Source organism: Doryrhamphus excisus, chromosome 20, assembly GCF_030265055.1.
Source record: "Doryrhamphus excisus isolate RoL2022-K1 chromosome 20, RoL_Dexc_1.0, whole genome shotgun sequence".
NCBI classification, from domain to species: Eukaryota; Metazoa; Chordata; class Actinopteri; order Syngnathiformes; family Syngnathidae; genus Doryrhamphus; species Doryrhamphus excisus.
Genome location: NC_080485.1, coordinates 7,182,892 through 7,207,059, shown reverse-complemented (window position 1 = coordinate 7,207,059; position 24,168 = coordinate 7,182,892). Strand labels below are relative to the sequence as shown.

The window sequence follows — 24,168 nt, the reverse complement described above, 5'->3', positions numbered from 1 at the left end:
CGGTAAAAGATACAGATATATTTTCTTTTTTGAGAATTCAGCTCACCTGTGTGACGCCCACCCGGACTTCTCTGCTGACTGAAGCCCCTCCTTTCAACATCTCCCCTCCGCTCTTCAAGAAACCAGATCCACCACGCAGAAAGCCTGTGGCCATTAACTCCAATACTTCCTCAAGTGTGGCCCGTTTCACGTTCTGACGCATAACTTGAGAAAACAAAATAAAAATAGAAATCAATGGTGAGCTACCATATTAAAGTATGTAACTTGAATACCATAAATGCTTTTAATTCAACTGGGGAGTTTATGGAGTTAACGGATGTGTGGAGCAAACTGCTTGGTCAGCATTACTGTTGTCGATGAGTTCACTCTAAACAACTGCATGACTATTGTGATGAGTTTCCCGCCAACAACCAACATTTTACAGTGCATGCAGAGGTAGACAAAGCTGCTGGATGCAGACCACTCGTGATATATCAAAGGCAGCTAATGCTGTTTTGTGGTATTAATAAAACCGACATCAGGGGGTTGACTCCAGCCACATCTGTTAATGCAAATGTTTTTGGCCCACCACTAATTTGTAGTTATTTGCTTTGTAGACCATTTAACCCACCACTAAAGGAGACTGTGTGGTTAACTTGAATAGAAGCATTAATTGGAGCATTTACGGTAAGTGTTACTGTACTTATCAATGCAAGGTAGTACCAGCAGCTTGTTTGGGCATCAGAGCTGTGGCCATGACAGTCCCGAGCAGTTTGGCCACAGCAACCCGAACACCATAGTTGGAGCCTTCCAGAGCCTTGAAACACAGTGTGGCTATGTTCTCCAGTTCTGTGGTCCACATGAATACTGCCTCGTTCTGCAGTTCCAACAGACACTGCACAGGAAGAATAAATCCAAATACAGCTATGTTAGCAACATTTACTGAATGTGTTTCTTTTGGTCTGCAGCCAAACATAATTATAAACATGTATAGACGTTTTTTTATGTTAATTCATATTTCTCAATACCGGTTTCCTCCCACATTCCAAAAAACATGCTAGGTTAATTGGTGACTCCAAATTGTCCAATGGAATGAATGTGAGTGTGAATGGTTGTTTGTCTATATGTGCCCTGTGATTGGCTGGCGACCAGTCCAGGGTGTACCCCGCCTCTCGCCCGAAGGCAGCTGGGATAGGCTCCAGCACCCCCCGCGACCCTTGTGAGGAAAACGCGGTAGAAAATGAATGAATGAATGAATAATATTTCTCAATGGAGGGCGTAATTAATTTTTACAATGTAGCCTATCTAACATGACTTGATGTGCCAGGGCTTTACAGTATCATATCAGTACCAATTAGAAGTTATTGCTACCAGTATTGTAGTAAGTTTGAATATCAAGTAGTGTCAGTTACATGCTTTAGAGGTCCTACAAATTGTGATTTTTTTTTTTTTACATATATATGTGTTTGTATTGTATAGTGCTTTCACAGTGACTTACCTTTGCCACTGCACAACGCACAGCCATGGACCTGTCTGTGAGTAAAGAGCGGGCATTCTTGTAGATGTCCCTGTGGCATGAAGCTGCAGCTCCACCTAGTCCATTTAGCACCTTCTGCAGACTGAGGAGTATCTCTCCTCTGCCTTGGGACTGCATATAACAAAGAAAGAATTACGAGAACTGACATACATGCATTATTTACAGAATCATACACATAATATAATGAATTTACTGAGTTCCAATACACTCATGAATGTAGGATGCTGCCATACCTCTGCACTCTTCAGTGCCTTCAAAAGATTATTAATAGTGTCTGGAAAGGAGCTTCCCAGCATCCTGCCCATCTTCTCATAGAAAGCACCGACACATGCCACTGCAGCACTACAACCAAAAAGAATCAGATGATGTTCATTATTTAGTAAATAACCATACAGTACATTGCATGATCACATTCATACCCTTTTACCATAGTCAATATGTATAATTATACCATAGTATAATATGCATCATGAGATTGAGCTAACCTGAAAACCCCGACTCATCATTATTGTAACACAGCAGATGAGAGCTGGACATCATTCATTAATTTTCTACCTTACAAGGGTCCCTCACAAGGGTTGCGGGGGTGCTGGAGCCTATCCCAGCTGTCTTCGGGCGAGAGGCGGGGTACACCCTGGACTGGTTGCTCTCTGCTGTTTTCATTTTGTTAAAGGTTGGAGATGCATTTCATCGTTTTTTGCGTGTAACTATAAAAATACGTTTTGTATTAACATTTTTGGCTTTCTGAAATGGATTGATTGGATTTACATTATTTCTGGTGGGAAAAAATTTATTCAGTTAGCATCCGTTTCAGTTAGAGTAAGACTTTCTGAAACATATTAATGATGCTAACCAAGGTTCCACTCTGCATTTCATTAATAGTGTCAACATTCATTCATTCATTTTCCACCGCTTATCCTCACAAGGGTCGCGGGGGTGCTGGAGCCTATCCCAGCTGACCCTCAGCTATCTCAGCTAACCCTGAAACATTATAAGGGAACGATATGCATTTCATATGTTTTCCCTGTTTTGTGCATCTAGCAATTCTGTTCAGCCGCCTCCCAAAGTGTAAAAGAGGGCTGCAAGTAATCCTTTCAAGACACCAGGTACCAGGCGGGATACACCCTGGACTGGTCGCCAGCAAATCACAGGGCACATATAGACAAACAACCATTCACACTCACATTCATACCTATGGACAATTTGGAGTCGCCAATTAACCTAGCATGTTTTTGGAATGTGGGAGGAAACCGGAGTACCCGGAGAAAACCCACGCATGCACGGGGAGAACATGCAAACTCCACACAGAGATGGCCGAGGGTGGAATTGAACCCTGGTCTCCTAGCTGTGAGGCCGTGCCGCCGCTGCACATCATAATCAGTTAATACATAGTTAAGAATTCAGTCGATTGTGTGATTGTTGATAAGCAATAGAGACAGACAGCAGAGGTTTTGTTGACTTGGTTTCAACTAGAAGCTAGTTACACCTATACACAGCAGCATTATTATGTTCAATTCCCCAATCACATTACAAATAATATTTAAAAATAACATTGTACGTTACATGAAGGACTGTCACATTCATTCATTCATTCATTCATTTTCTACCGCTTTTTCCTCACGAGGGTCGCGGGGGGTGCTGGAGCCTATCCCAGCTGTCTTTGGGCGAGAGGCGGGGTACACCCTGGACTGGTCGCCAGCCAATCACAGGGCACATATAGACAAACAACCATTCACACTCACATTCATACCTATGGACAATTTGGAGTCACCAATTAACCTAGCATGTTTTTGGAATGTGGGAGGAAACCGGAGTACCCGGAGAAAACCCACGCATGCACGGGGAGAACATGCAAACTCCACACAGAGATGGACGAGGGTGGAATTGAACACTGGTCTCCTAGCTGTGAGGCCGTGCCGACAATGGACATCATAATCAGTTAATACATAGTTTTTTAGGTTTTGTTGACTTGGTTTCAACTAGAAGCTAGTTACACCTATACACAGCAGCGTTATTATGTTCAATTCCACAATCACATTACAAATAATATTTTAAAATAACATTGTACGTTACATGAAGGACTGTCACGTTGACATGCAATAATTATTAGACTGCATTAGTGCCTGCTAGAGTATTATCTCTTCATGTACGCTTAATCCCCCCATTAAAACATGGACCATGCTTCTGCAGACTAACATTTGGCTTAACGGTGAAATCCCTTGAATAGAGAAACACGGCACAGTATATTGTTGGAACTTTGAACAAAGTTCAGAAATGCAATGAAAAATGTGTCAAAACAGCTGCTGTAATTGAACAGAATCTTACAGTTTTGTGGGCAAGTAGGCAGGTGTGTCATCCTTGCTTTTGATGATATCGTTGCATTTATCCAATGTCTGGAAAACAGTGAAGGTGTCTCCAATGCTGTATAGTGTGGCGAGGTTTTTCGCAAGCAGTTTTCTTGTTGGTGGACCTGGAGCACTGCTGATCAGTCCTGTCAGCTGCTCCACCAGCTTCTTCTGCTTCTCCTTTACATCCACCTGCAGTGCAAACACAAAGTCTGTAGCCATTTGCAATCTAATGAGGCCTGCAGAGACGAGTTCATTGAACAACGCAGTCACCTTATTTGCTGCTACAAGGACTTTATCCAAGAAACGAAGCCATTCGAAAATGAAAACAGGCCTCTTTGCTTCGGTGATCTGAGCTAAAGCTTCCTCATTGAGCAGGAGGCTGTGAGCCAGCTCCATAGCGACTACTTTCTGTAATAAACAGCGTTAGGGTCGTCAAAACATGATAGTTGCGAGCTGCATTACTTTCAGGTACCGTTACCTTATAATAATTGATGTTATGAGATCGGTTCTATTATCACATTAAATGCAAGACCACTTACCGTATATATTTAAGCCGCCAGACGCGCCTGTTTTGTGTTGACAGCTCCTCCCAGCTGTTTGATAGGCGAGCGAGTTAGCAACTTAAGCTAGCGAGTCTTTACGATGACAAGCTAAACTTCCTCACCCCCACAATGGATTATACCCTCGAATAACACACAATTGGGCTTAACACACTTAGTTTCACTGAGCAGCGTCACAAAACGTGAGAAATATGCACTATAACCAAGTCATTCATTTTGTGACCAGGGGAGACTGAGAAGAGAACCTGAGGAGAATTATGACGAGGATACGTCACGTGGTGTCCCATTAACAAATGTCCGATGTGAAACTAACGAATCTCCCGAATACGGCTCTTGTACAAAATAAACTGTAAAAAAAACATCTTATACGTATTAATGTTAAAATACGACAAATCACATATCTGCTTATTTTCTGATAACCACATTACAAGAGAAGGAACATTAAAATTTACTATTTTGCGAGTCGGAATGTATTGTCGACGAACCAAACATTAGCGGAACCACTACCGACAATTCAAGAAGGCAGCAAAGCGCAGGGTTGAAAAAAATCCTTTTATTTTCGTAATGTCCGACGAGGAAGAGGATTATATGTCCGATGCTTTCCTCAGTCAAATGTAAGCGTTGTTACTGCAAGTGTTTGTATTGAAACTGATGAGTGTTGCTGTTCTAGTGTGGGCATTTTGATATATTGTGTGATTTATGCAGTATATACATGTATGATGAACACTACTCGGGTAAAAAGAATGATGCACTATATAATACTGTATACATGGACATTTTCCTTTGGACGCACTCTTCATATGTTGTTCATATGCAAATGCAGTACTGTGTATGAGCAGGCATGCATTTTATACATTATTTTGTATCAATTTGCAATTTTAATTTTGATACCCCTTTCCCTCTGTAATAGACAAGATGTCAAACCAGGTGTCTCCATGGTAAGGCGAGTAAAAGAAGCCATAAAAAGGGAGGAAAAGCACAAAGACAACAACATTAAAAACCGTCAAAAAACCTACAAAGAGCAAGAAAAGGAAAGTCGTGAAGCAGCTTTACAGAGCTCCATTACCAATCAGAATAAGGGATTTGCACTTTTGCAGAAAATGGGTTACAAAGCTGGACAAGGCCTCGGAAAAGAAGGCAAGATTTCCTTTTGTTTGTCTTATTGAATTTGGATATGCTTTTGTGTTTTTGCTTGCATTTATAGCAGTAACCTACTGTGTTCCATTTTAGGGGCTGGCAGAGTTGATCCAATTCCACTGAATATCAAAACAGGTAAATAAACACTTCTGTTTATCATATTTAAAGTATGGTCTCTCTGTACATATAATTGTTGTGCGGTAATAAATCAGACAGAGGTGGAATTGGCATGGAGGAGGCAAAGAAAAGAAAAGCTGAGGAGGAACTGGAGCAGTATCGGAAGAAAGTACAGGTCAAACACCAGAATGAAACCAAATCGCTGGAAGATTTCAGGTAAAAACTGAAGCGGACGTTTTAGGTACATTGTCATCCTACAATGCCAAAATTTCATAGTCTGTCTTCTCTCAAGGTCGAGAGTCCGAACTGAGAGAGAGGAGCGAAAGATTGAGGGAGACCTCAGAAGAAGTCAGCGAGCCTGTGAGCAGTTAGATTCTCAAAAGGTTGGATATTGTTTAGTTAGAGCACAAAACGATCTTTAACATAAGAATTGACATGATCTACCAATACAGTTGGTGCATACAGGGAAAAAAAAGACATATTTTGGGGCAGGGAACCCATGGCTCGGGAGCCAGATGTGGCTCTTTTGATGATGCTCAGACATTTCCTAACACCATAAAATGTATTTATTTAATTTGTTTTACAGAAATCAGTTAAACAGAGCCAATGCCTGCTGTCATTTCTCTATTTTTTGGGTCACACACCAAAACTTGATTATTACTGAATAATGCATTGCAAGGTTAAGAAGTAATCTTCCCTCCTTTTATCAAATAGTCAGCTAGCTAATTCTGCAGCACAAACCTGTGCTTTTGACAAAGAAGATTGTGGAAAAAATACGGCATACTGTGCAAAACTATGCAGAGTCAAAAATCACATTCATGCAAATAAGTACTTTTTTGAAGTACATTTTGGCTCAAAAACATGTGGCTTTCATGGCTCTCTTAGCCAAAAAGGTTCCCCACCCCTGACTTACAGGCTACTGTATCAGTACGGAAACAACTATTGAAATTTTCTGTTCGTAAACCATTTGCTCTTTTCGTTTTAGGGCATCACAGTCCCCCGGGAAGAATGGTACTGGCCTAAGGTCTCTGCTGAAGAAGATGTTGATGGTCTTCAGGAGGAGGATGAAGAAGAGGATATTGCGGAATTACCTGTTAGTAGTAAAATGACTGCCATCCCAAATGTTGTATCATGGTGATATGGAGCTAGCATGTAGGTCACACAGTCAAGAGATCAGGAAGACCTGGGTTCAAATCTCCACTTGGACATCTCTGTGTGGAGTTTGCATGTTCTTCCCGTGCATGTGTGGGTTTTTTCCGGGTACTCCGGTTTCCTCCCACATTCCAACAAACATGCTGGGTTAATTGGTGACTCCAAATTGTCCATAGGTATGAATGTGAGTGTGAATGGTTGTTTGTCTATATGTGCCCTGTGATTGGCTGGCGACCAGTCCAGGGTGTACCCCGCCTCTCGCCCAAAGACAGCTGGCATAGGCTCCAGGATACCCGCAACCCTCATGAGGATAAGCAGCATAGAACGGATGGGTGGTGATATGGGGCAATTGTTGTTGGATTAAAGGAGGCACCAAACCCCACCTGCAACTTGCCATACACTTCATTCACCAGCCTGTCAGTGATTTTATATTATATTGTATAGCTCAAATAATAATAATGTATCCGTAATGTCTGAGGTTGCAACTAATAGATGTCATTCATCCAGATGAATTCTTTCTTTCAGGCCTTTGACCAACTGCAAAGTGTAACACTGTACTTAAGAGGAATCCATTTTTACTGCATATGGTGTGGAACCACCTTTAATGGTAAGTTAACATTACACTTGTTGTTGTGTATTACCTTTGTTGACCGAAATGTTTCCCTTTTCTCAGATGAAGAAGACCTGTCGTCTAACTGTCCTGGGGAAACAGCAGCAGACCATGAATGAACTAATACTTTTATGTTATGAAACAGACAATAGAATAAGCCAAATTGATGCAGCGTGGAGCTAAACTGGCTTGACACCATAATTGATAGAAAATCTGACACTTTTTCAATTTGGGATTTTTTTTTTTGCAAAATACTGGATGATGTTTTATTTAAATGGATGCAATTTCTTGCCGATTTGCACTAAAATCCATTTTAAATCACAATGTATTGTGCTGTATGTTAATATTAACATTTATTTTTGTGTGGGCAGCTGCGTTTTGGTTAGGACATCTGCCAAAAACTAAAATTTTAGTTAATTAGAGATGGTACATTTTCCAAAGGTGTCAATGTTTGGTTGCACTCTACCCCCCGCTCGGCCAAAGTCAGCTGGGATAGGCTCCAGCTTGCTTGTGAACCTTGTGAGGAGAAGCAGTACAGTATAGAAAATGGATGGATGTTTACTGAGCTAAAAGTATTCAAGACACATTTTAGGCAAAAGAGTCTGTCTAAAGTTTATACATAGGTGAATGGGTAATGACTGTAGTAATGTATTATATGCTGCAATATCATATTACAATGTTTGTTTCTATTGTATTAAATACGTTTAATAGTTGAGTATATTTGTATGTCCATTTGTATACCTGTGCGTTATACGCAGATTCGCTGTAATTTACTACGTAGGCTACTGCGAAGAAGAACTACATTTCCCAAGAGTCTCTGCTGTACCGTTTACTTCCTGGGAGCGTATTTGTCAATTGTATTTTATATTTTACTACAACTATTCCAGTTACTGTATTCTAAACAGAATATATGGATGATGTTTTGAAACATTTTGCACTTTATTCACGATACAGTCTTTCTTGGATAGCGACTGAAAGGAATTTTGTGGATTTTCGGATCGCCTTGGGAGGGATAAAAGGGAAGTGAAAAGTTTTCATTTGTACAAAATGAAACCGAAACCTATTATGAGCTAAGCTAGCTGACGTCGCTCATTTGAATGGGCGATAAGCACCGATTTGTTCTGTCCGTAGAACCTATGTTCTATACATGTAATTCATGGAAGTTGCGTTGTTTTAAGGGACCAATTTATGATTGATGATGGCTGCGGAAAATTACGTCGCTAAATTAAACCAGTATATTCAGAAAAAGGATTTCTCGGAATTCAGGTATGAAGACGTTGGAACCGATGGCCCGGATCACATTAAAACGTGAGTTGAAATGAATCTGGTCGGCTACGGAATGTTTGTCAGCAAAATAATTCCATGTTGTGTAAAATGGCACGACATATTAAATAATATTTGTCCTCCCAGATTTACCATAAGAGTTGTCGTGAATGGCAAAGCCTACCCTGAGGGAGTGGGAAACAACAAGAAAGACGCCAAACAGCAGGCAGCCAAACATGCTTTAAAAGGCTTATTGAAAGAGGTTGTTATTGTTATTGTAATGATCATTATCACATCACTGCATGTGGTCATGTTTGTGTCATGTATGTTTACAGAGTCAGAATGCATCCAATGCATCTGTTGGACTGATCAAATCTCAAAATGATTATGTATCCTGGCTTTATTCCTATGCTCAAAAAATTAAGATGTCATGCTATGTCAAAGATATTGAATCAACAAACAAGACTTTTCAGTAAGTTCCAAAAATGCACCTCAGCTATATTGACGAATGCTCGCTGACTAATGCAAACTGTTTTGTGTGTAACAGATGTAGATTCATGGTTGGAAAGATTGAGTATCCAGTTGGGACTGGGACAACAAAGAAGGAAGCTAAGGAAGAAGCTGCAAAGCTTGCTTATCACGACATAGTAGATGGTTCACAGGTAAGATATGCACAACTGTAGTGGTGCTTCAAGCTATGGGCCATGTGGTAGTGGTGGGCCGATCGATCCATATCTATATGTGCCCTGTGATTGGCTGGCAACCAGTACAAGACGTACCCCACCTCTCGCCTGAAGACAGCTGGGATAGGCTTCAGAATACCTGCAACCCCAGGCAGACAAGCCCAGGCATACCACAGAGAGAGCAGGAGGATGACAGAAAGGAGGTTATATTTTCAGGCCAAAAACAAGACCACGGGAAGTCCTAAGAAGCCTGTGGAACAAAAACTTTTCTTGTGCTAATAAAGTATTTCATATTAACTTATAAACTCTGCCCCAATTATTTCCTGAATAATTAATAATAAATAATAATTTTCAGTGCTCATCAAGTTGTGGGCGCCCACTACAGACAGGACCTATGCTAGTCAGCCGTCATCACAAACCAAACAGGCTAAGGTAGGGGATGGGGGTGTCACTTCACCTGTGCTTAAACCAGGGGTCTCAAACTCGATTTACTTGGGGGCCACTGGAGCTAGGGTCTGGGTGAGACTGGGCCGCATCAGGTTTTCCAAAAAAAACAACACATTTATTAAAAACAAAAAAATTAAAAAACTTCGCTTTGGTTCCAATTTTCTACAATAAAAGCTCTGATAAAACATTCCACTCTCAATTATCTTACTTTTTATTTTTCTACACAAAATAAGATGAAAAATAAATAAACAAATCAAGAATAAAGAAAATCAATCAATCAGTAATAAATAAATATAATAATAATAATAATAAAATGACAAATAATAATAATAAATAGCCAAAAACTTACCACTTCCACACGGATAGGGAGGATAACTATTAACAGTTATTTAACCTTTAACATGAACATTAATGAAACGTAATAATTATTTCTGGGTACATGACACCATACAGCCTCCATATCAAACTCACAAGGGTCGCGGGGGGTGCTGGAGCCTATCCCAGCTGTCTTCGGGCGTGAGGCGGGGTACACCCTGGACTGGTCGCCAGCCAATCACAGGGCACATATAGACAAACAACCATTCACACTCACATTCATAGCTATGGACAATTTGGAGTCGCCAATTAACCTAGCATGTTTTTGGAATGTGGGAGGAAACCGGAGTACCCGGAGAAAACCCACGCATGCACGGGGAGAACTTGCAAACTCCACACAGAGATGGCCGAGGAATGGAATTGAACCCTGTTCTCCTAGCTGTGAGCTCTGCGCGCTAACCACTCGGCCGCCGTGCCGCCCCCTCATTGTTATTACTTAATAATATTATTGATAATATTAATATTAATAATATTATGGTACCCATTATGTCATTGTATGGTCATATCACTTCGGTACGAGGTGCATTATTAAAAAAAAAACAAAAAACCTTAAACTGTATTATGGAAAGCAGGAAGTGATCAAAAGTAACAGTGTAGAGCACAAATTGTACCATCTGGTACAATGTAAAGTACCAGATGGAGGGGTAGGATTTAATAAGCTTTGCTTCTTCCTACTCCTTTTGGACATGTGGAACTGTGAACTGATTATGGGATGCACTCAATTGTAATCTGATGCATGTTCAAATGAAATAAAACCATTATCATATTTTTTCAGAGAAACCAGTGCATTTTTGATTTAAGTTAAACATTAACTTGTGTTCATTCATTGTTTGTACAGTTAAACTTTTTCATATTCATGTGAAATGTGGTCCAGTTTTCTTTTAAATGCAATATAGGTGTCAACATAATTGTGATGGAGGGTGATGCGAGGCAGTCTGATGCAATTTAAGTAAATTAAGCTGGGAACAAAAATTGCACCTTAATCAGTTTTAATTGCTTGTAAGTAGGCACTGTTCAAATGAAGCCATTAATATTATTTTAATGTTGCTGAAGACTGAAGACAAGAACGCATCTTTCACTTTCAATCAACAAATGGAAGAAATGAGGAAAACTCCATCAGAGATCTGGTAAGCACACACTAGCTGTATTGATTAAACTGTATCGCCAGTGTACATTGTTTATTATTTTATTGATAAATATTTATTTGGTATTGCAGTGACAAGGGACCAAACCTGAAGTCTGAAGACGATGGCTTTGCTGAGCCCAATTATGTCGGACTTATGAACTCTTACTGTCAGAAAAAACATCGCAGTCATAATTTCATCGAAGTGGGGAGAAGTGGCCCGTCTCATAATCCAAAGTATTTCTCAGCCTCAAGTCTGGCTATTCAATAATATGCAATATAAAATTCTAGTTTCTATAATAATGGCTTCAACTGTTCCATTCTTGTCAACACAGATTTTTCTACAAGCTAGTGATCGATGGTGAAGACTACGCCGTGTGCGAGGGGAAGAGTATCAAGGAAGCCAAGCAAAATGCTGCCCAGTCAGCCTTATCTAGCCTCAATGAAAAGTCATCTTTGGACATTGAGGTATGACTTATTGACTGTTGGCTTTTTAAATTACAGTCATGGGAAAAAAAAAGTATTAGTATTATAGTACCCTTGTTTCTTAAGTGTTGTGTTCATTTTAATGCCTGGTACAACTAATGGTCGCCACAAATGACCGTGATTGGTAAAATTGGCTAACCCGTACGAAACCCGTATACACATGGGAGGTGACGAGCGTTTGTGAGTTAGCATTTAAGCTAATTTACTCATGTGTAAAGGCAAATGCACACATGTCATGATGCAGAGAGGTTATAGGTCAACCTTGGCACTTTTTAAACTTGAGGCTCTCTTGCTAGGTGCTAGCATGGTAGGCGTTAGCATGTTAGCATTTAAGCTAATTTACTCATGTCTCAAGGCAAATACACACATGCCATGATGCAGAGAGGTTATAGGTCAACCTTGGCACTTTTTAAACTTGAGGCTCTCTTGCTAGGTGCTAGCATGGTAGGCGTTAGCATGTTAGCATTTAAGCTAATTTACTCATGTGTAAAGGCAAATACACACATGGCATGATGTAGGGATGTTATAGGACAACTTTGTTTCTTTCTAAACTTGAGGCCCTCTTGGTAGGTGCTAGCATGACGACTGTTAGCATGTTAGCATTTTAGCTAATTTACTCATGTCTAAAGGCAAATACACACATGGCATGATGTAGGGAGTTATGCGACAACCTTGGCACTTTCTAAACTTGAGGCCCTCTTGCTAGGTGCTAGCATGGTAGGCGTTAGCATGTTAGCATTTAAGCTAATTTACTCATGTGTAAAGGCAAATACACACATGGCATGATGTAGGGATGTTATAGGACAACTTTGGTTCTTTCTAAACTTGAGGCCCTCTTGCTAGGTGCTAGCATGGTAGGCGTTAGCATGTTAGCATTTAAGCTAATTTACTCATGTGTAAAGGCAAATACACACATGGCATGATGTAGGGATGTTATAGGACAACTTTGGTTCTTTCTAAACTTGAGGCCCTCTTGCTAGGTGCTAGCATGGCGACTGTTAGCATGTTAGCATTTTAGCTAATTTACTCATGTCTAAAGGCAAATACACACATGGCATGATGTAGGGAGGTTATGCGACAACCTTGGCACTTTCAAAACTTGAGGCCCTCTTGCTAGGTGCTAGCATGGTAGGCGTTAGCATGTTAGCATTTAAGCTAATTTACTCATGTGTAAAGGCAAATACACACATGGCATGATGCAGAGAGGTTATAGGTCAACCATGGCACTTTTTAAACTTGAGGCTCTCTTGGTAGGTGCTAGCATGGTAGGCGTTAGCATGTTAGCATTTAAGCTAATTTACTCATGTGTAAAGGCAAATACACACATGGCATGATGTAGGGATGTTATAGGACAACTTTGGTTCTTTCTAAACTTGAGGCCCTCTTGCGAGGTGCTAGCATGACGACTGTTAGCATGTTAGCATTTTAGCTAATTTACTCATGTCTAAAGGCAAATACACACATGGCATGATGTAGGGAGTTTATACGACAACCTTGGCACTTTCTAAACTTGAGGCTTTCTTGCTAGGTGCTAGCATGATGACTGTTAGCATTTTAGCTAATTTACTCATTTCTAAAGGCAAATAGACACATGGCATGATGTGGGGACACTATGGGACGGCATCGACCTTTTCGGTACTTGAGGCTGTCTTGCTAGGTGCTAGCACGGTAGCCGTTGGCGCACCGGGCCCGAGGTTCACAGCACAGGTGGCAAGCCCATCAAAATTTCTGCAGGAATTTTCTAGTTTACAAATGCAGCCTGAACAACCAATGTTAAAGACGCCGTCTTTTTTTTTCTCCAACTGTTCAATTTTCTATGTTTTCAACTCGTCCTCTTACGGTCGTTTCTCAACCGATATGCAAAACAAGCAGATCTATGCGAAGCCCCGACTCTCAGGCCGCTCACGGTCATCTCGTGGTGTCGATATCTCGAATCGTTTGGCCGTAAGAAGCTTCTGTTCGACATGAGCGATTCATCCTTTTCAGTCCTTTGTGCTGATTCACTGTCATGGCCGCCATCTCCTCCTCTTCACAGCCCCTCCCTTCAAAAACTGCCGTGTGTCGACATGTGCGATTACAATGATTCCCTTCCCAGCTGATACCATACAGCTCATGTATTGTGTAGATTTTAAAAGTTCGAATTTTCTAATTAAGCACAGTGACTCCAGGCACCTCAAAGACCAGAGTATCAAAATATCAACATTTTTATAGAATCCATGATACAGCAATAAGCTGTGTTATCATCATGTCAGGAATCGATAGTTCAGTATCGACCCGCATGTCACTCACTCTCTCTTTAGTACTCACGCTCTTTAGTACTCCATGACAAGGCAAGTGCTGCTTTCAATTGGAAAACAACACATGACATGTACACACAATCCCCCCCCCCCCCCCCCATTGCGCAGGTTCCATTGAAAATGAATGGAGTAGCGGCGATGTCGCCTCCCATGTTTGCCACATTTGTTTGGACAAATAAAATGATGTAAGAACACGAGTGATTATCAAGAAAATCATGGAAATGGTTGGATACCAGCTCTTAAGTTAGTTATATATATATATATATATATATATATATATATATATATATATATATATATATATATATATATATGAGTATTGAAGCCAGACCAGTAATCAATGTCAGATTCTCTCATTACTGTTAATTAGACACAACCTACATTTGATTCCAGTTAGACCCAACTTTGCTGTGCTACAGTTTCTTTTGTGTCCGACAGGTCAGATCACCTGCCAATAGTGCATCAAAAATCCTGGCCGCCTCTCCAAACGTGCAGTAAGTGACTGACTGAGAAGAACCTGAAATTGTAACATCAAATAAGGAAAAATTTTGCTTTTTTTCATTTTCAAAACAGGTCAAGTGATTTAATTCAATTTCGCAGCATAAGCTCACCTCCAGGTTTCTCACGTCACTTGGCTGAGTCTTCTCCCAAAGTTCAGGTTCGTTCGTACCAACAATAAATGTTATTTGTTATTCATCATTATTAATTATGTAAGGGAAATGCTGTGATCCTTCAAAGAGTAATGTAAAATCACAGTTTGATATGTCGTGTTTCATTTGATTTACCTGATTTTAATGTTGATAACTTTTCTCCCTCAAGGGTAAAAGTCCAGACTGCAAACCTAAAATTAAGTAAGTCAACCTCTGAGCTCAACTGTGAATAAAACTTTCATATTTACATATATGGAATCTCAGTTTTCGTATATCCACCCGATTTTTGTTTGAATTACTGCTAAAATGTCTCGCTTTTCATACGTCTTGGTTATCGTACGGCCAAACGGGTGGTTCCACTGTACTGCTGAAAAAAGTCAAAAAAAGATGGTCTATGGTCCTGTGTCCCGGAAACAACACAGGAGGAGTTATGGTGCCAATTTTAAGATAATTAAGATATGCCTTTATTCGGCATATCTTAATTACAGTAAACCTCGGATATATCGGATTCAATTGTTCCCACTGGTTTTGTCCGATATAAGCGAAATCCGTTATATGCGTATACCGGAAAATGTCAGTTTTACGCATATATCGGATTTATATCCGTTATAAAAAGGCACTTCCTTGACTATGTTTCCAATGTACCTGGAGTGGGCAATGAAAAGAGACGTAAGGTAATGAGAATTGAACTTTATTGGACTCTGAGCATAACAAATTGTTAATTAAGCTAGGCCCTGTTACGCCCGTCAGGCCTACGTTATTTCCAATAGTGAGGTTAAGATCTCATTCACTGCTGTGCTAGTATTATTGACGTCACTCACTTTTATATTTGTCCTAAAGTTGGAGCCAGGAGAAAGACACGATGCGGTCATCCGATATATGCGAGGGAAATTGGAACGGGACTGGAGATTTTGTCCGAAATAGGCGAAATCCGTTATAAAAAATCCGATATATGCAATGAATTTTTATTGGAAATGCATTACAGAAAAATTGGTTCTTTTTTATCTGTCCGTTGTGAGCGAATTTCCAATATATCCGAGTCCGATATATCCGAGGTTTACTGTATCTTTTTAAGATAATGGCCATCAAACAACTGTCGATCAGATAAGGAACATCAAACCATTTTTATTTCAATCCACCAGTTTGAATTGACCAAGAAAAAGTGTTTTCTTATATTTGGGTGAATGTCACATTTGGTTACTGTTGTTTCCTTTGTTTTCTTTTTAGAATTGCAGCAAAGTTCCACGATGCATGTAGCCCAGAGGTAAATAAATAGAAGTCTCATTTGAAACCATTTGCTGTTGTTGGGTGACTATTTGCTTCAGTGTGTCAACTTCAATCCATAATTGTATTGTTTAAGGAAGCAAAGCGTGCGGATATCAAAGGCCCGTATGTCTCGAGGTATGTGAATTCAAATGCTTTTGAATTAGATCAAATTAATTTAGCATCAGTGACATATTCTATTCTATGCAACAGGTTCAAAGAGGACTTTGACTTTATGGAATACATTAGCCGGGGAGGCTTTGGTGAGGTTTTCAGGGCAAAACACAAGCTTGAAGGAAAGGACTACGCTGTGAAGGTTGTCCCTTGGGAAGAGTAAGTCAAGTCGTGTGTTTCATTTTGCTAAAACTATTGCGGTCCTCCTTGAAATGTTACCAAAATAAAATACAGTGCATGTTAAATTAATCAAAGGTCATTCTGGTCAGAAACTCTATACGCGAGGTATCAGCTTTATCAGAGCTTCATCACAACAACATTGTGAGATACTACACTTGCTGGTTGGAAGAGACTGATTACCAATGTGACAATAAAGCTCGCAGTTCCTTTCGCCGGTGAGTTCCATTCAAGCCTTCGTTTGATCTGTTCTCCGCAGAACATATTAAAAACATCAGTATCCCTTTTTCTTTTCAATGGTACAGAAAAAATCAATCGAGAGGGTTCTTGTATATTCAGATGGAGTTGTGCAACACCAAAACACTGAGGCTGTGGATAGACGACATGAATGCCACGGATATCGAACCTTCACAGAGAAGGCAAGGAAGTCTTGAGATTGTGCAGCAAATAATTTGTGCGGTTGAGTGCATTCACGGCAAAAAGTTAATCCACAGAGACCTGAAGGTGAGTTAATGTACGGGTTATCATCACTGACAGATGGGAGGTTCTTATTTGTTTTTTTTCTCAATGGTTAGCCTGCCAACATCCTGTTTGGGCTGGATGGAGTCGTTAAGATCGGGGATCTTGGCCTTGTTACTGTTGACTATGAACCTGAAAGCCTGATCGAGAGAAGTGGATTCAAGGGAACTAAAAGTTACATGGCCCCAGAGCAGGTGAGTTATATCTTTAGTATTTTCTGTATAATATAGTATTTTTGCTTTTCCATATGTCTCCATTATTTATGCTATAGCATTGGTCCAAAACAGTGAAAAGATTACATGGGAGTATTTCTCATGTTTACAGTTACACAATTAGGCAATATATATTTAATAAATTTTGCGTTCACTTCCTGTGTTCGATATACACTACAGTAATCCTTCGTTTACGGTGTTTAATTGCTTCCAGACTCAACCGTGACAAGTGAATTTCTCTAGGATTTCTTATTTAGAAATATAATATATTCATAGGGTCTAGTGGTTAGCGCGCAGACCTCACAGCTAGGAGACCAGGGTTCAATTCCACCCTCGGGCATCTCTGTGTGGAGTTTGCATGTTCTCCCCGTGCATGCGTGGGTTTTCTCCGGGTACTCCGGTTTCCTCCCACATTCCAAAAACATGCTAGGTTAATTAGCGACTCCAAATTGTCCATAGGTATGAATGTGAGTGTGAATGGTTGTTTGTCTATATGTGCCCTGTGATTGGCTGGCGACCAGTCCAGGGTGTACCCCGCCTCTCGCCCGAAGACAGCTGGGATAGGCTCCAGCACCCCCCGCGACCCTCATGAGGAAAAGCGGTAGAAAATGAATGAATGAATGAATGAATTTTGCGTTCACTTCCTGTGTTCGATATACACTACAGTAATCCTTCGTTTACGGTGTTTAATTGGTTCCAGACTCAACCGTGACAAGTGAATTTCTCTAGGATTTCTTATTTAGAAATACAATATATTCATAGTTCGAGCACAGAAAGTGTTTACATTGTTAAAGCCTTCTAGACATGAAGTAACACCCCTATATTCACTGTTACATTCGTAATACCAAATATAGTAATAGATATAATAAGACTAAATAAGCTATTCAAGAACGGGCGGCACAGCGGTCTAGTGGTTAGCGCGCAGACCTCACAGCTAGGAGACCAGGGTTCAATTCCACCCTCAGCCATCTCTGTGTGTAAATGTAAGCCAGTGTGGGGAAAAAGGACGGAAGTAAGAAGCCAAAACTTACCACTTCCGCACGGAATGGGAGAAGAATTTTTTGTCACTCAATCATGTCATGCAGTGTGAAGGTAATGTAATCTAATGTCATGTCTCATCAATGTAACATTACTGATACCTAGTGTGCACGGTGGTCTAGTGGTTAGTGCGCAGACCTCACTGCTAGGAGGCCAGGGTTCAATTCCACCCTCGGCCATCTCTGTGTGGAGTTTGCATGTTCTCCCCGTGCATGCGTGGGTTTTCTCCGGGTACTCCGGTTTCCTCCCACATTCCAAAAACATGCTAGGTTAATTGGCGACTCCAAATTGTCCATAGGTATGAATGTGAGTGTGAATGGTTGTTTGTCTATATGTGCCCTGTGATTGGCTGGCCACCAGTCCAGGGTGTACCCCGCCTCTCGCCCGAAGACACCTGGGATAGGCTCCAGCACCCCCGCGACCCTCGTGAGGAAAAAAGCGGTAGAAAATGAATGAATGAATGAAGCCATTGAAGACTTCAAGACTTACAAGACTCGTGTTTGTGTGTGTTGTTATAAATTCAAAAGGAAGTGGTGTTGAGGGTTCGGATTTGAGTTGTCAGCATTGCGTGGGTTAATGTCCATAAAAGTTGCCCGCGTTTTTATCAGGGATTTTTATTAGGAATTATTATGACTATTGTGAGATAATTCAAAGCTGCAATAAAAGCCTCTTGTTCTGGCGTGTATCGCTGATCATTACATTACGTTACATTACTAACGCTTAGTGACCAGTGTAGAATGGACCATTGTACACTGTAGAACCGTTTTGGAGTGCGCCACACATTGCCAGTGAGTGATGCTGGAGCACTGAGTGCAAGTAGGATTGCAAGGTTTATAGCATGCGATGTGCCGTTCCAATCCCGCCTCACGCATTGCCACTTCGATAGCATGATGTGTATTGTCATTCACTGTAGCAATGCCGTAGCTAACAGTCTGATAAGACTTCTGGGTGACTTGTTCCCGCACGGCAGCGCTCTTTTATTCTCCTGCAGATAGCGCCATCAAACCACTTTCTATTTAAGTTACATAGAAATGAAATGTAGAATTGACCCTTACAGGTCTGACTAATGCCTTCTTCATTCATGGCAGAAAACCAAGAACACCTACAACCGAAAAGTGGACATATTTGCTCTGGGTCTAATTTATTTTGAGCTCCTCTGGAATGTGTTTACCGTCACTGAAAAACAAAAGGTGAGTGTTGATGTCATCCTAAAAGGCTCACAATGCGCTCATATTAAAGTTAGTTCAGGTTAAACTAGAAGTTTATTAACAATGATAACCCCCAAAGAGACATGTGAATGTTGCCATTGCAGCAGTTTTATTGGAAGTGAAGGGCATTAATTGATTAATTGATTAACTTGTTTTGCTATGTCAGACTTCATGTTGTAACTGTTCATCCATTCAACTTTCAGATTCCTAGTTTTATTAATTATCCTGGGGATTTCAACATCCAATGTTTTGATAGGGGACCTATTATGCTTTTTCCACTTTTCTGACCTATAAATGTAGTTAGAATGTTCTATGCTCGTGTTAAACGATGCCAAAGTTTCATATAATGATGTTTGAGCATTTGGAAGTGAGCCCTGAAAGAAGTTTGGGGTGGCTCAAAACGCTCTGTTTCAGAGGGCGTTGTAACACTGGCTGTTTAGTGATGTCACACAGATAGCCTTCCTTATTTGGGCGTGCGCTGTAGGCGAGATACGCTCGCTTTGCTCCTCTGTTTACAGTGTTGGCAATGGCTCCCAGTAAGTGGTTCTTTGGGTGGAAAGGAAAGCTAATATGTTTCGAATTTTCAGCAAAAAAAATTAAAATTTAATCTGTGATTAACTGTGAGCTGGACTAGCCAACAAACTGTTGCTGAAGCCTGACACCTTTTCAATGTTACTTGATGGTGTGAAAGAGTAACAGCAAGCAGTAAGTACCAATTTATCAGTGTCCTAACAGTATTTACTTTATGTAAGTCATGGAACAAAAGCGCTTATATGTGTAGCAGTATAAAGTGTGCATACAGGGGGCCGGGTTGCTAATAGCCATTTCCCACCACAATCAGTGAGTCTACCTCAGTTTTTTAAACGCTGTTAGTCCCATAAAAACCAAATGCTAAATCTACTTACCATTCAGAGATGTCTTCTAGTAACCTCAGACTGTCCAGTCTTCGGATCCGGAGTACTTTCGGATCGGCTGTATGTTAAAAGATGTATGTTAAAAGAAGATTTTAAAAATATAAATCACCGTTTATTATCAATTCTTATACAGATTTTTGGGTGAAGTAGCTGTCCAGAAGTCCTCTTGAGAAGCAACCACAATGGAGTGGGCGTGCCTGGAGGCGGGCCGTGGGTGGAATAAATTAAAACAGACTATTTTCGTGGGAAGCATGAAATCCAAGATATACAGCTAGAATAGGTTTCTATGCTGGTTATTGTGTGTAGCTGCTCTACAGGCGTCCACAACTCAATACAAAGGGACGAAAAATGAGCATAATAGGTCCCCTTTATGAATGAAAGCTTCATTTGACATATTCTTATCCCCCCCTGCCATTTCCTTTATACCAGCTCTGGGATGATGTCAGAAATCAGATACTTCCTCCAGATTTTTCGCATCATTTTCTCGCAGAGGTACAGTATGTCGACATCATTATCTCTAATGACTAAAAAAAACTTTTAAAACAACAACTGAATTCATTAACATGATTTTTATGCTTTTTTTTGCAGGCCCAACTAATTAAGTCGATGCTTTGCGTCGAGCCAGAAGACCGTCCGGAAGCAAGTGAACTCAAGACCAAGCTTGAGGAGATTGATCTTGTAGTTAAACGTAATCCTACCGACAGAAATACTGTCTGAGTAACACGCATTTCCCACGATAAGGCCGCACACCCTCGCCTTTGCTGTCGCCTTCATGCTTGGGTGGGTTTTTTCTCACTTCGCTATTTCCTCCCTTTTAGAATAACCAAGACTAGCTTAACATTTTTTTCTAAAGCTGCTGCACCTTACCACATTTTAAGCCACTGCCTTAATATACTATATTTTTTTAATTAGTGTTGAACATGAATGCGAGTGGTTAGCGGACCGGCCTCACAGCTAGGAGACCCGAGTTCAATTCCACCCTCAGCCATCTCTGTCTGTGTGGAGTTTGCATGTCCGGGTACTCCGGTTTCCTCCCACATTCCAAAAACATGCTAGGTTAATTGGTGACTCCAAATTGTCCATAGGTATGAATGTGAGTGTGAATGGTTGTTTGTCTATATGTGCCCTGTGATTGGCTGGCCACCAGTCCAGGGTGCACCCCGCCTCTCGCCCGAAGACAGCTGGGATAGGCTCCAGCATACCCCCGCGACCCTTGTGAGGATAAGCGATAAAAATGAATGAATGAATGAAATACAGACATGAATTACTATCAACAGCAACTGAGCCAATACAGGAAGGTGTTTATTTTTCCTCTTTTGATCTTGATTGTTTCATATGTTATAGAAACAGTTGGTTATGGAACATTATTTTTTTAATGACTTTTTATGATTGCAATATGAGCTGTGTAACATTTTTCACAGACACGATCATGTGTAGAAAGAGATTAGCGATAGATAGCGATTTTAATCTTTATGTCTTGGTGTAAACTTTGTCATTGTGGTCAATTTGTCACGCCCTGTGTGGGTTCCCATGTGACACTTTCTGTATGTTAACTCTCTTGTATTTGACTTCCTGTTTTGCCTTGTCTGCCTTCATTGCCATAGTCACCAACAAATGTCCCTGATTTCTGTCTGTATTTAGTTCAGGTGTGCGCTTCTCCCCGCGTGGGATTATTATCGTTTGTCTGTTTGCTTCCTGAGTTGCTTTATCCTGCTGCTGCAATTATTGCTAAAATAAATATTTTTAACCTGCGTTTGGTTCTGTTCTCTGCCCGATCGTGACACAATTGTAATTCAAGGTATGATTGTCGAGGTTATGCAAAGCAAATACCCCTTCTCGTTCATTCTTTATGTTATAAAAATTATAATTGGTATGTTTTTAGATGTAACTGGTCATTCATTGTTCCATAAAAACTTCTATTGCTGAGTGACTTTTGTTGTCTTTTTAAACTAGACCTGTAGGGGGAGCTGTGGGTCTGTCATTGGCGAGAGTGACGAGTGTTTCACATTGAACATGAAAGGCCAGCAGTCTGTGTGTGACGTCTAATTATCCCGTAGTGGATCATTTGCATCATCTAACAGGCTAACAAGAGTTAAGTGCAGTCACCTGGCTGAAAGTAAGAGTTAAATATGAGCTCCATCAGTTCTACAATATACTTGGGGAGGACTTCATCCTATGTATACAGTACAGTATCCCGCCCACTTTCTGCGCCGATGCTGCTAGCCACGTGTTAGCTATCATTGACTATACAGTATATCGTCCCATACTGTCAAAGACAGCTTTGGGTATCCAAGGCATGCGTTATGCTCATTCCTTTGCAGTGTGCTTATATTAAACTGGAACCTTTATAACAGGGGTCTAAAACACGCGGCCCACGGGCCAAATGTGGCCCGCAGGCCACTAGTTTGAGGCCCCCGCCTTGATATGAAAGTTTAATGTTAGTGCGGCCCGCGCAAGTTTGATATGGATGCTGTATGGTATCATGTACCCAGAAAAAATTATTACGTTTGATTAATGTTCATGTTAAAGGTTAAATAACTGTTAATAGTTATCCTCCCTATCCGTGTGGAAGCGGTAAGTTTTTGGCTATTTAAATTGAAAGGAAATAACTTGAAGGCTACCGTTTAGGTTGCTAGCTCTCTAGTTTGCGAGTTAGCATGTGTCTCAAGACCCTGCAGTTACGCAATATGTTGTAAATAAAAAAAGTATAAATGTGACTATAGTCGTGTTTTGTCATGTCTACAGGGCTCTAATAATGCTTTGTTCATTTTAATCTGAAAAAAATAATTTGTCTACCCACCAACTATATGTGGTTTCTTAATTTTTAATTATTTGCCGTTTTATTTATTTATTACTGATTGATTTTCTTTATTCTTGATCTTATTTTGTGTAGAAAAATAAAAATTAAGATATTTGAGAACAGTGGAATGTTTTATCAGAGCTTTTCTTGTAGAAAATCGGAACCAAAGCAAACTTTATTCATTTTTCTGTTTTTAATAAATGTGTGTTTTTTTTGTTTTTGTAAAACCTGATGCGGCCCAGCCTTGCCCAGACCCTAGCTCCAGTGGCCCCCAGGTAAATTGAGTTTGAGACCCCTGCTTTATAATAATTTTAGTTACTTGACAAGATAGGTGCAATGCAAATGGTTTAATAAGCAGATCAAATAAAATAACGGAGTAATGAAGAAAGAAATTAAGTAAAGAGTAGGTTAATAAATGCAGGTAAAGGGGATAAAAATATTTCCAACCGTTGTCAAAAACCACATCAATTTGTCCCGTGCTTCTCTTAAGGAGAGAGAGCTTCCGCATGCACGCAATGGACGTGTACCTGTCATGTGACAGTGATGAGTGACCGCCATGAACGCCAATGGGGTCGAATGAAATTTTTAACAAGTTTAGCGTCGAGTTGTGCCAAATATAGACATTTATTTGTTCAGTCTGTTCTTTTAAACCACTTTTGGTAACATATGCTAGCCGCCGGATGGTGGTGGTGGTGTTTTCATCCAGTGTTTTTGGATGAAGTAATACCTTGTTTATTGCATCAATTCTTTACAGACACTGACTTTCCAGGAAGTAGGGTACTAATGTGTTCCCTAGGGGGTTTGAGTGGTGGACGGACAGGAAGTGACATCAGGGTTCAGAGCTGAGTTTCAGCTTGGCTTTGGTTACATCTACAAACAGTAGCCTGTGTTTTTATTGGGGATTATTGTACCCAATGTGAGATCATTCAAACCTGCAATAAAAGCCTGTTGCAGCGATCAAGTCTGGTGATTATGCTTAATTTAGACATGCAATTTATTACAATTTGCATCAGTATGCTAGTTTCAGTATGTAGTTTTGAAAAACGATGATAGATTGAAGGACAGTACATTAAAAATATTGGGATACAATGTGGCTGTC

General features: G+C 40.4%; 3 protein-coding genes across 5 annotated transcripts in view; 2 read left to right on the top strand and 1 right to left on the bottom strand.

The window, feature by feature from the left end:
* heatr5b (HEAT repeat containing 5B) overlaps positions 1 to 24,168 on the bottom strand; it is a 155,203-nt gene that overhangs the window by 22,232 nt on the left and 108,803 nt on the right. The window contains exons 1-7 of one of the 3 annotated variants that reach the window (XM_058058316.1): positions 7,472 to 7,538; positions 4,135 to 4,272; positions 3,842 to 4,053; positions 1,750 to 1,858; positions 1,478 to 1,627; positions 703 to 874; positions 47 to 204 (exon numbers count right to left, since the gene is read on the bottom strand). In XM_058058316.1, the coding sequence (XP_057914299.1) occupies positions 47 to 204; positions 703 to 874; positions 1,478 to 1,627; positions 1,750 to 1,858; positions 3,842 to 4,053; positions 4,135 to 4,260 (927 nt within the window). In that variant the 5' untranslated portion in view covers positions 4,261 to 4,272; positions 7,472 to 7,538. Of the gene's footprint in view, positions 1 to 46; positions 205 to 702; positions 875 to 1,477; positions 1,628 to 1,749; positions 1,859 to 3,841; positions 4,054 to 4,134; positions 4,273 to 4,403; positions 5,567 to 7,471; positions 7,539 to 24,168 lie in introns of those variants that run through there. The other 2 variants (XM_058058318.1, XM_058058319.1) reach the window with 2 other exon arrangements.
* On the top strand, positions 4,880 to 8,084 carry gpatch11 (G patch domain containing 11). The gene is made up of 8 exons (XM_058058328.1): positions 4,880 to 5,038; positions 5,335 to 5,561; positions 5,655 to 5,696; positions 5,774 to 5,894; positions 5,971 to 6,061; positions 6,664 to 6,771; positions 7,356 to 7,437; positions 7,504 to 8,084. The coding sequence occupies exons 1-8, from the start codon at positions 4,989 to 4,991 to the stop codon at positions 7,557 to 7,559; spliced, it is 777 nt and encodes a 258-aa protein (XP_057914311.1). The 5' UTR covers positions 4,880 to 4,988; the 3' UTR covers positions 7,560 to 8,084.
* On the top strand, positions 8,317 to 22,852 carry eif2ak2 (eukaryotic translation initiation factor 2-alpha kinase 2). Its single transcript, XM_058058327.1, has 19 exons — positions 8,317 to 8,748; positions 8,851 to 8,965; positions 9,039 to 9,175; positions 9,251 to 9,365; positions 11,262 to 11,335; positions 11,425 to 11,568; positions 11,667 to 11,799; positions 14,553 to 14,608; positions 14,688 to 14,772; positions 14,934 to 14,965; positions 15,992 to 16,028; positions 16,125 to 16,165; positions 16,241 to 16,360; positions 16,471 to 16,596; positions 16,684 to 16,882; positions 16,954 to 17,091; positions 19,236 to 19,337; positions 20,699 to 20,761; positions 20,858 to 22,852. Exons 1-19 carry the CDS (start codon positions 8,636 to 8,638, stop codon positions 20,984 to 20,986), a joined length of 1,959 nt encoding a protein of 652 aa, XP_057914310.1. The 5' UTR covers positions 8,317 to 8,635; the 3' UTR covers positions 20,987 to 22,852.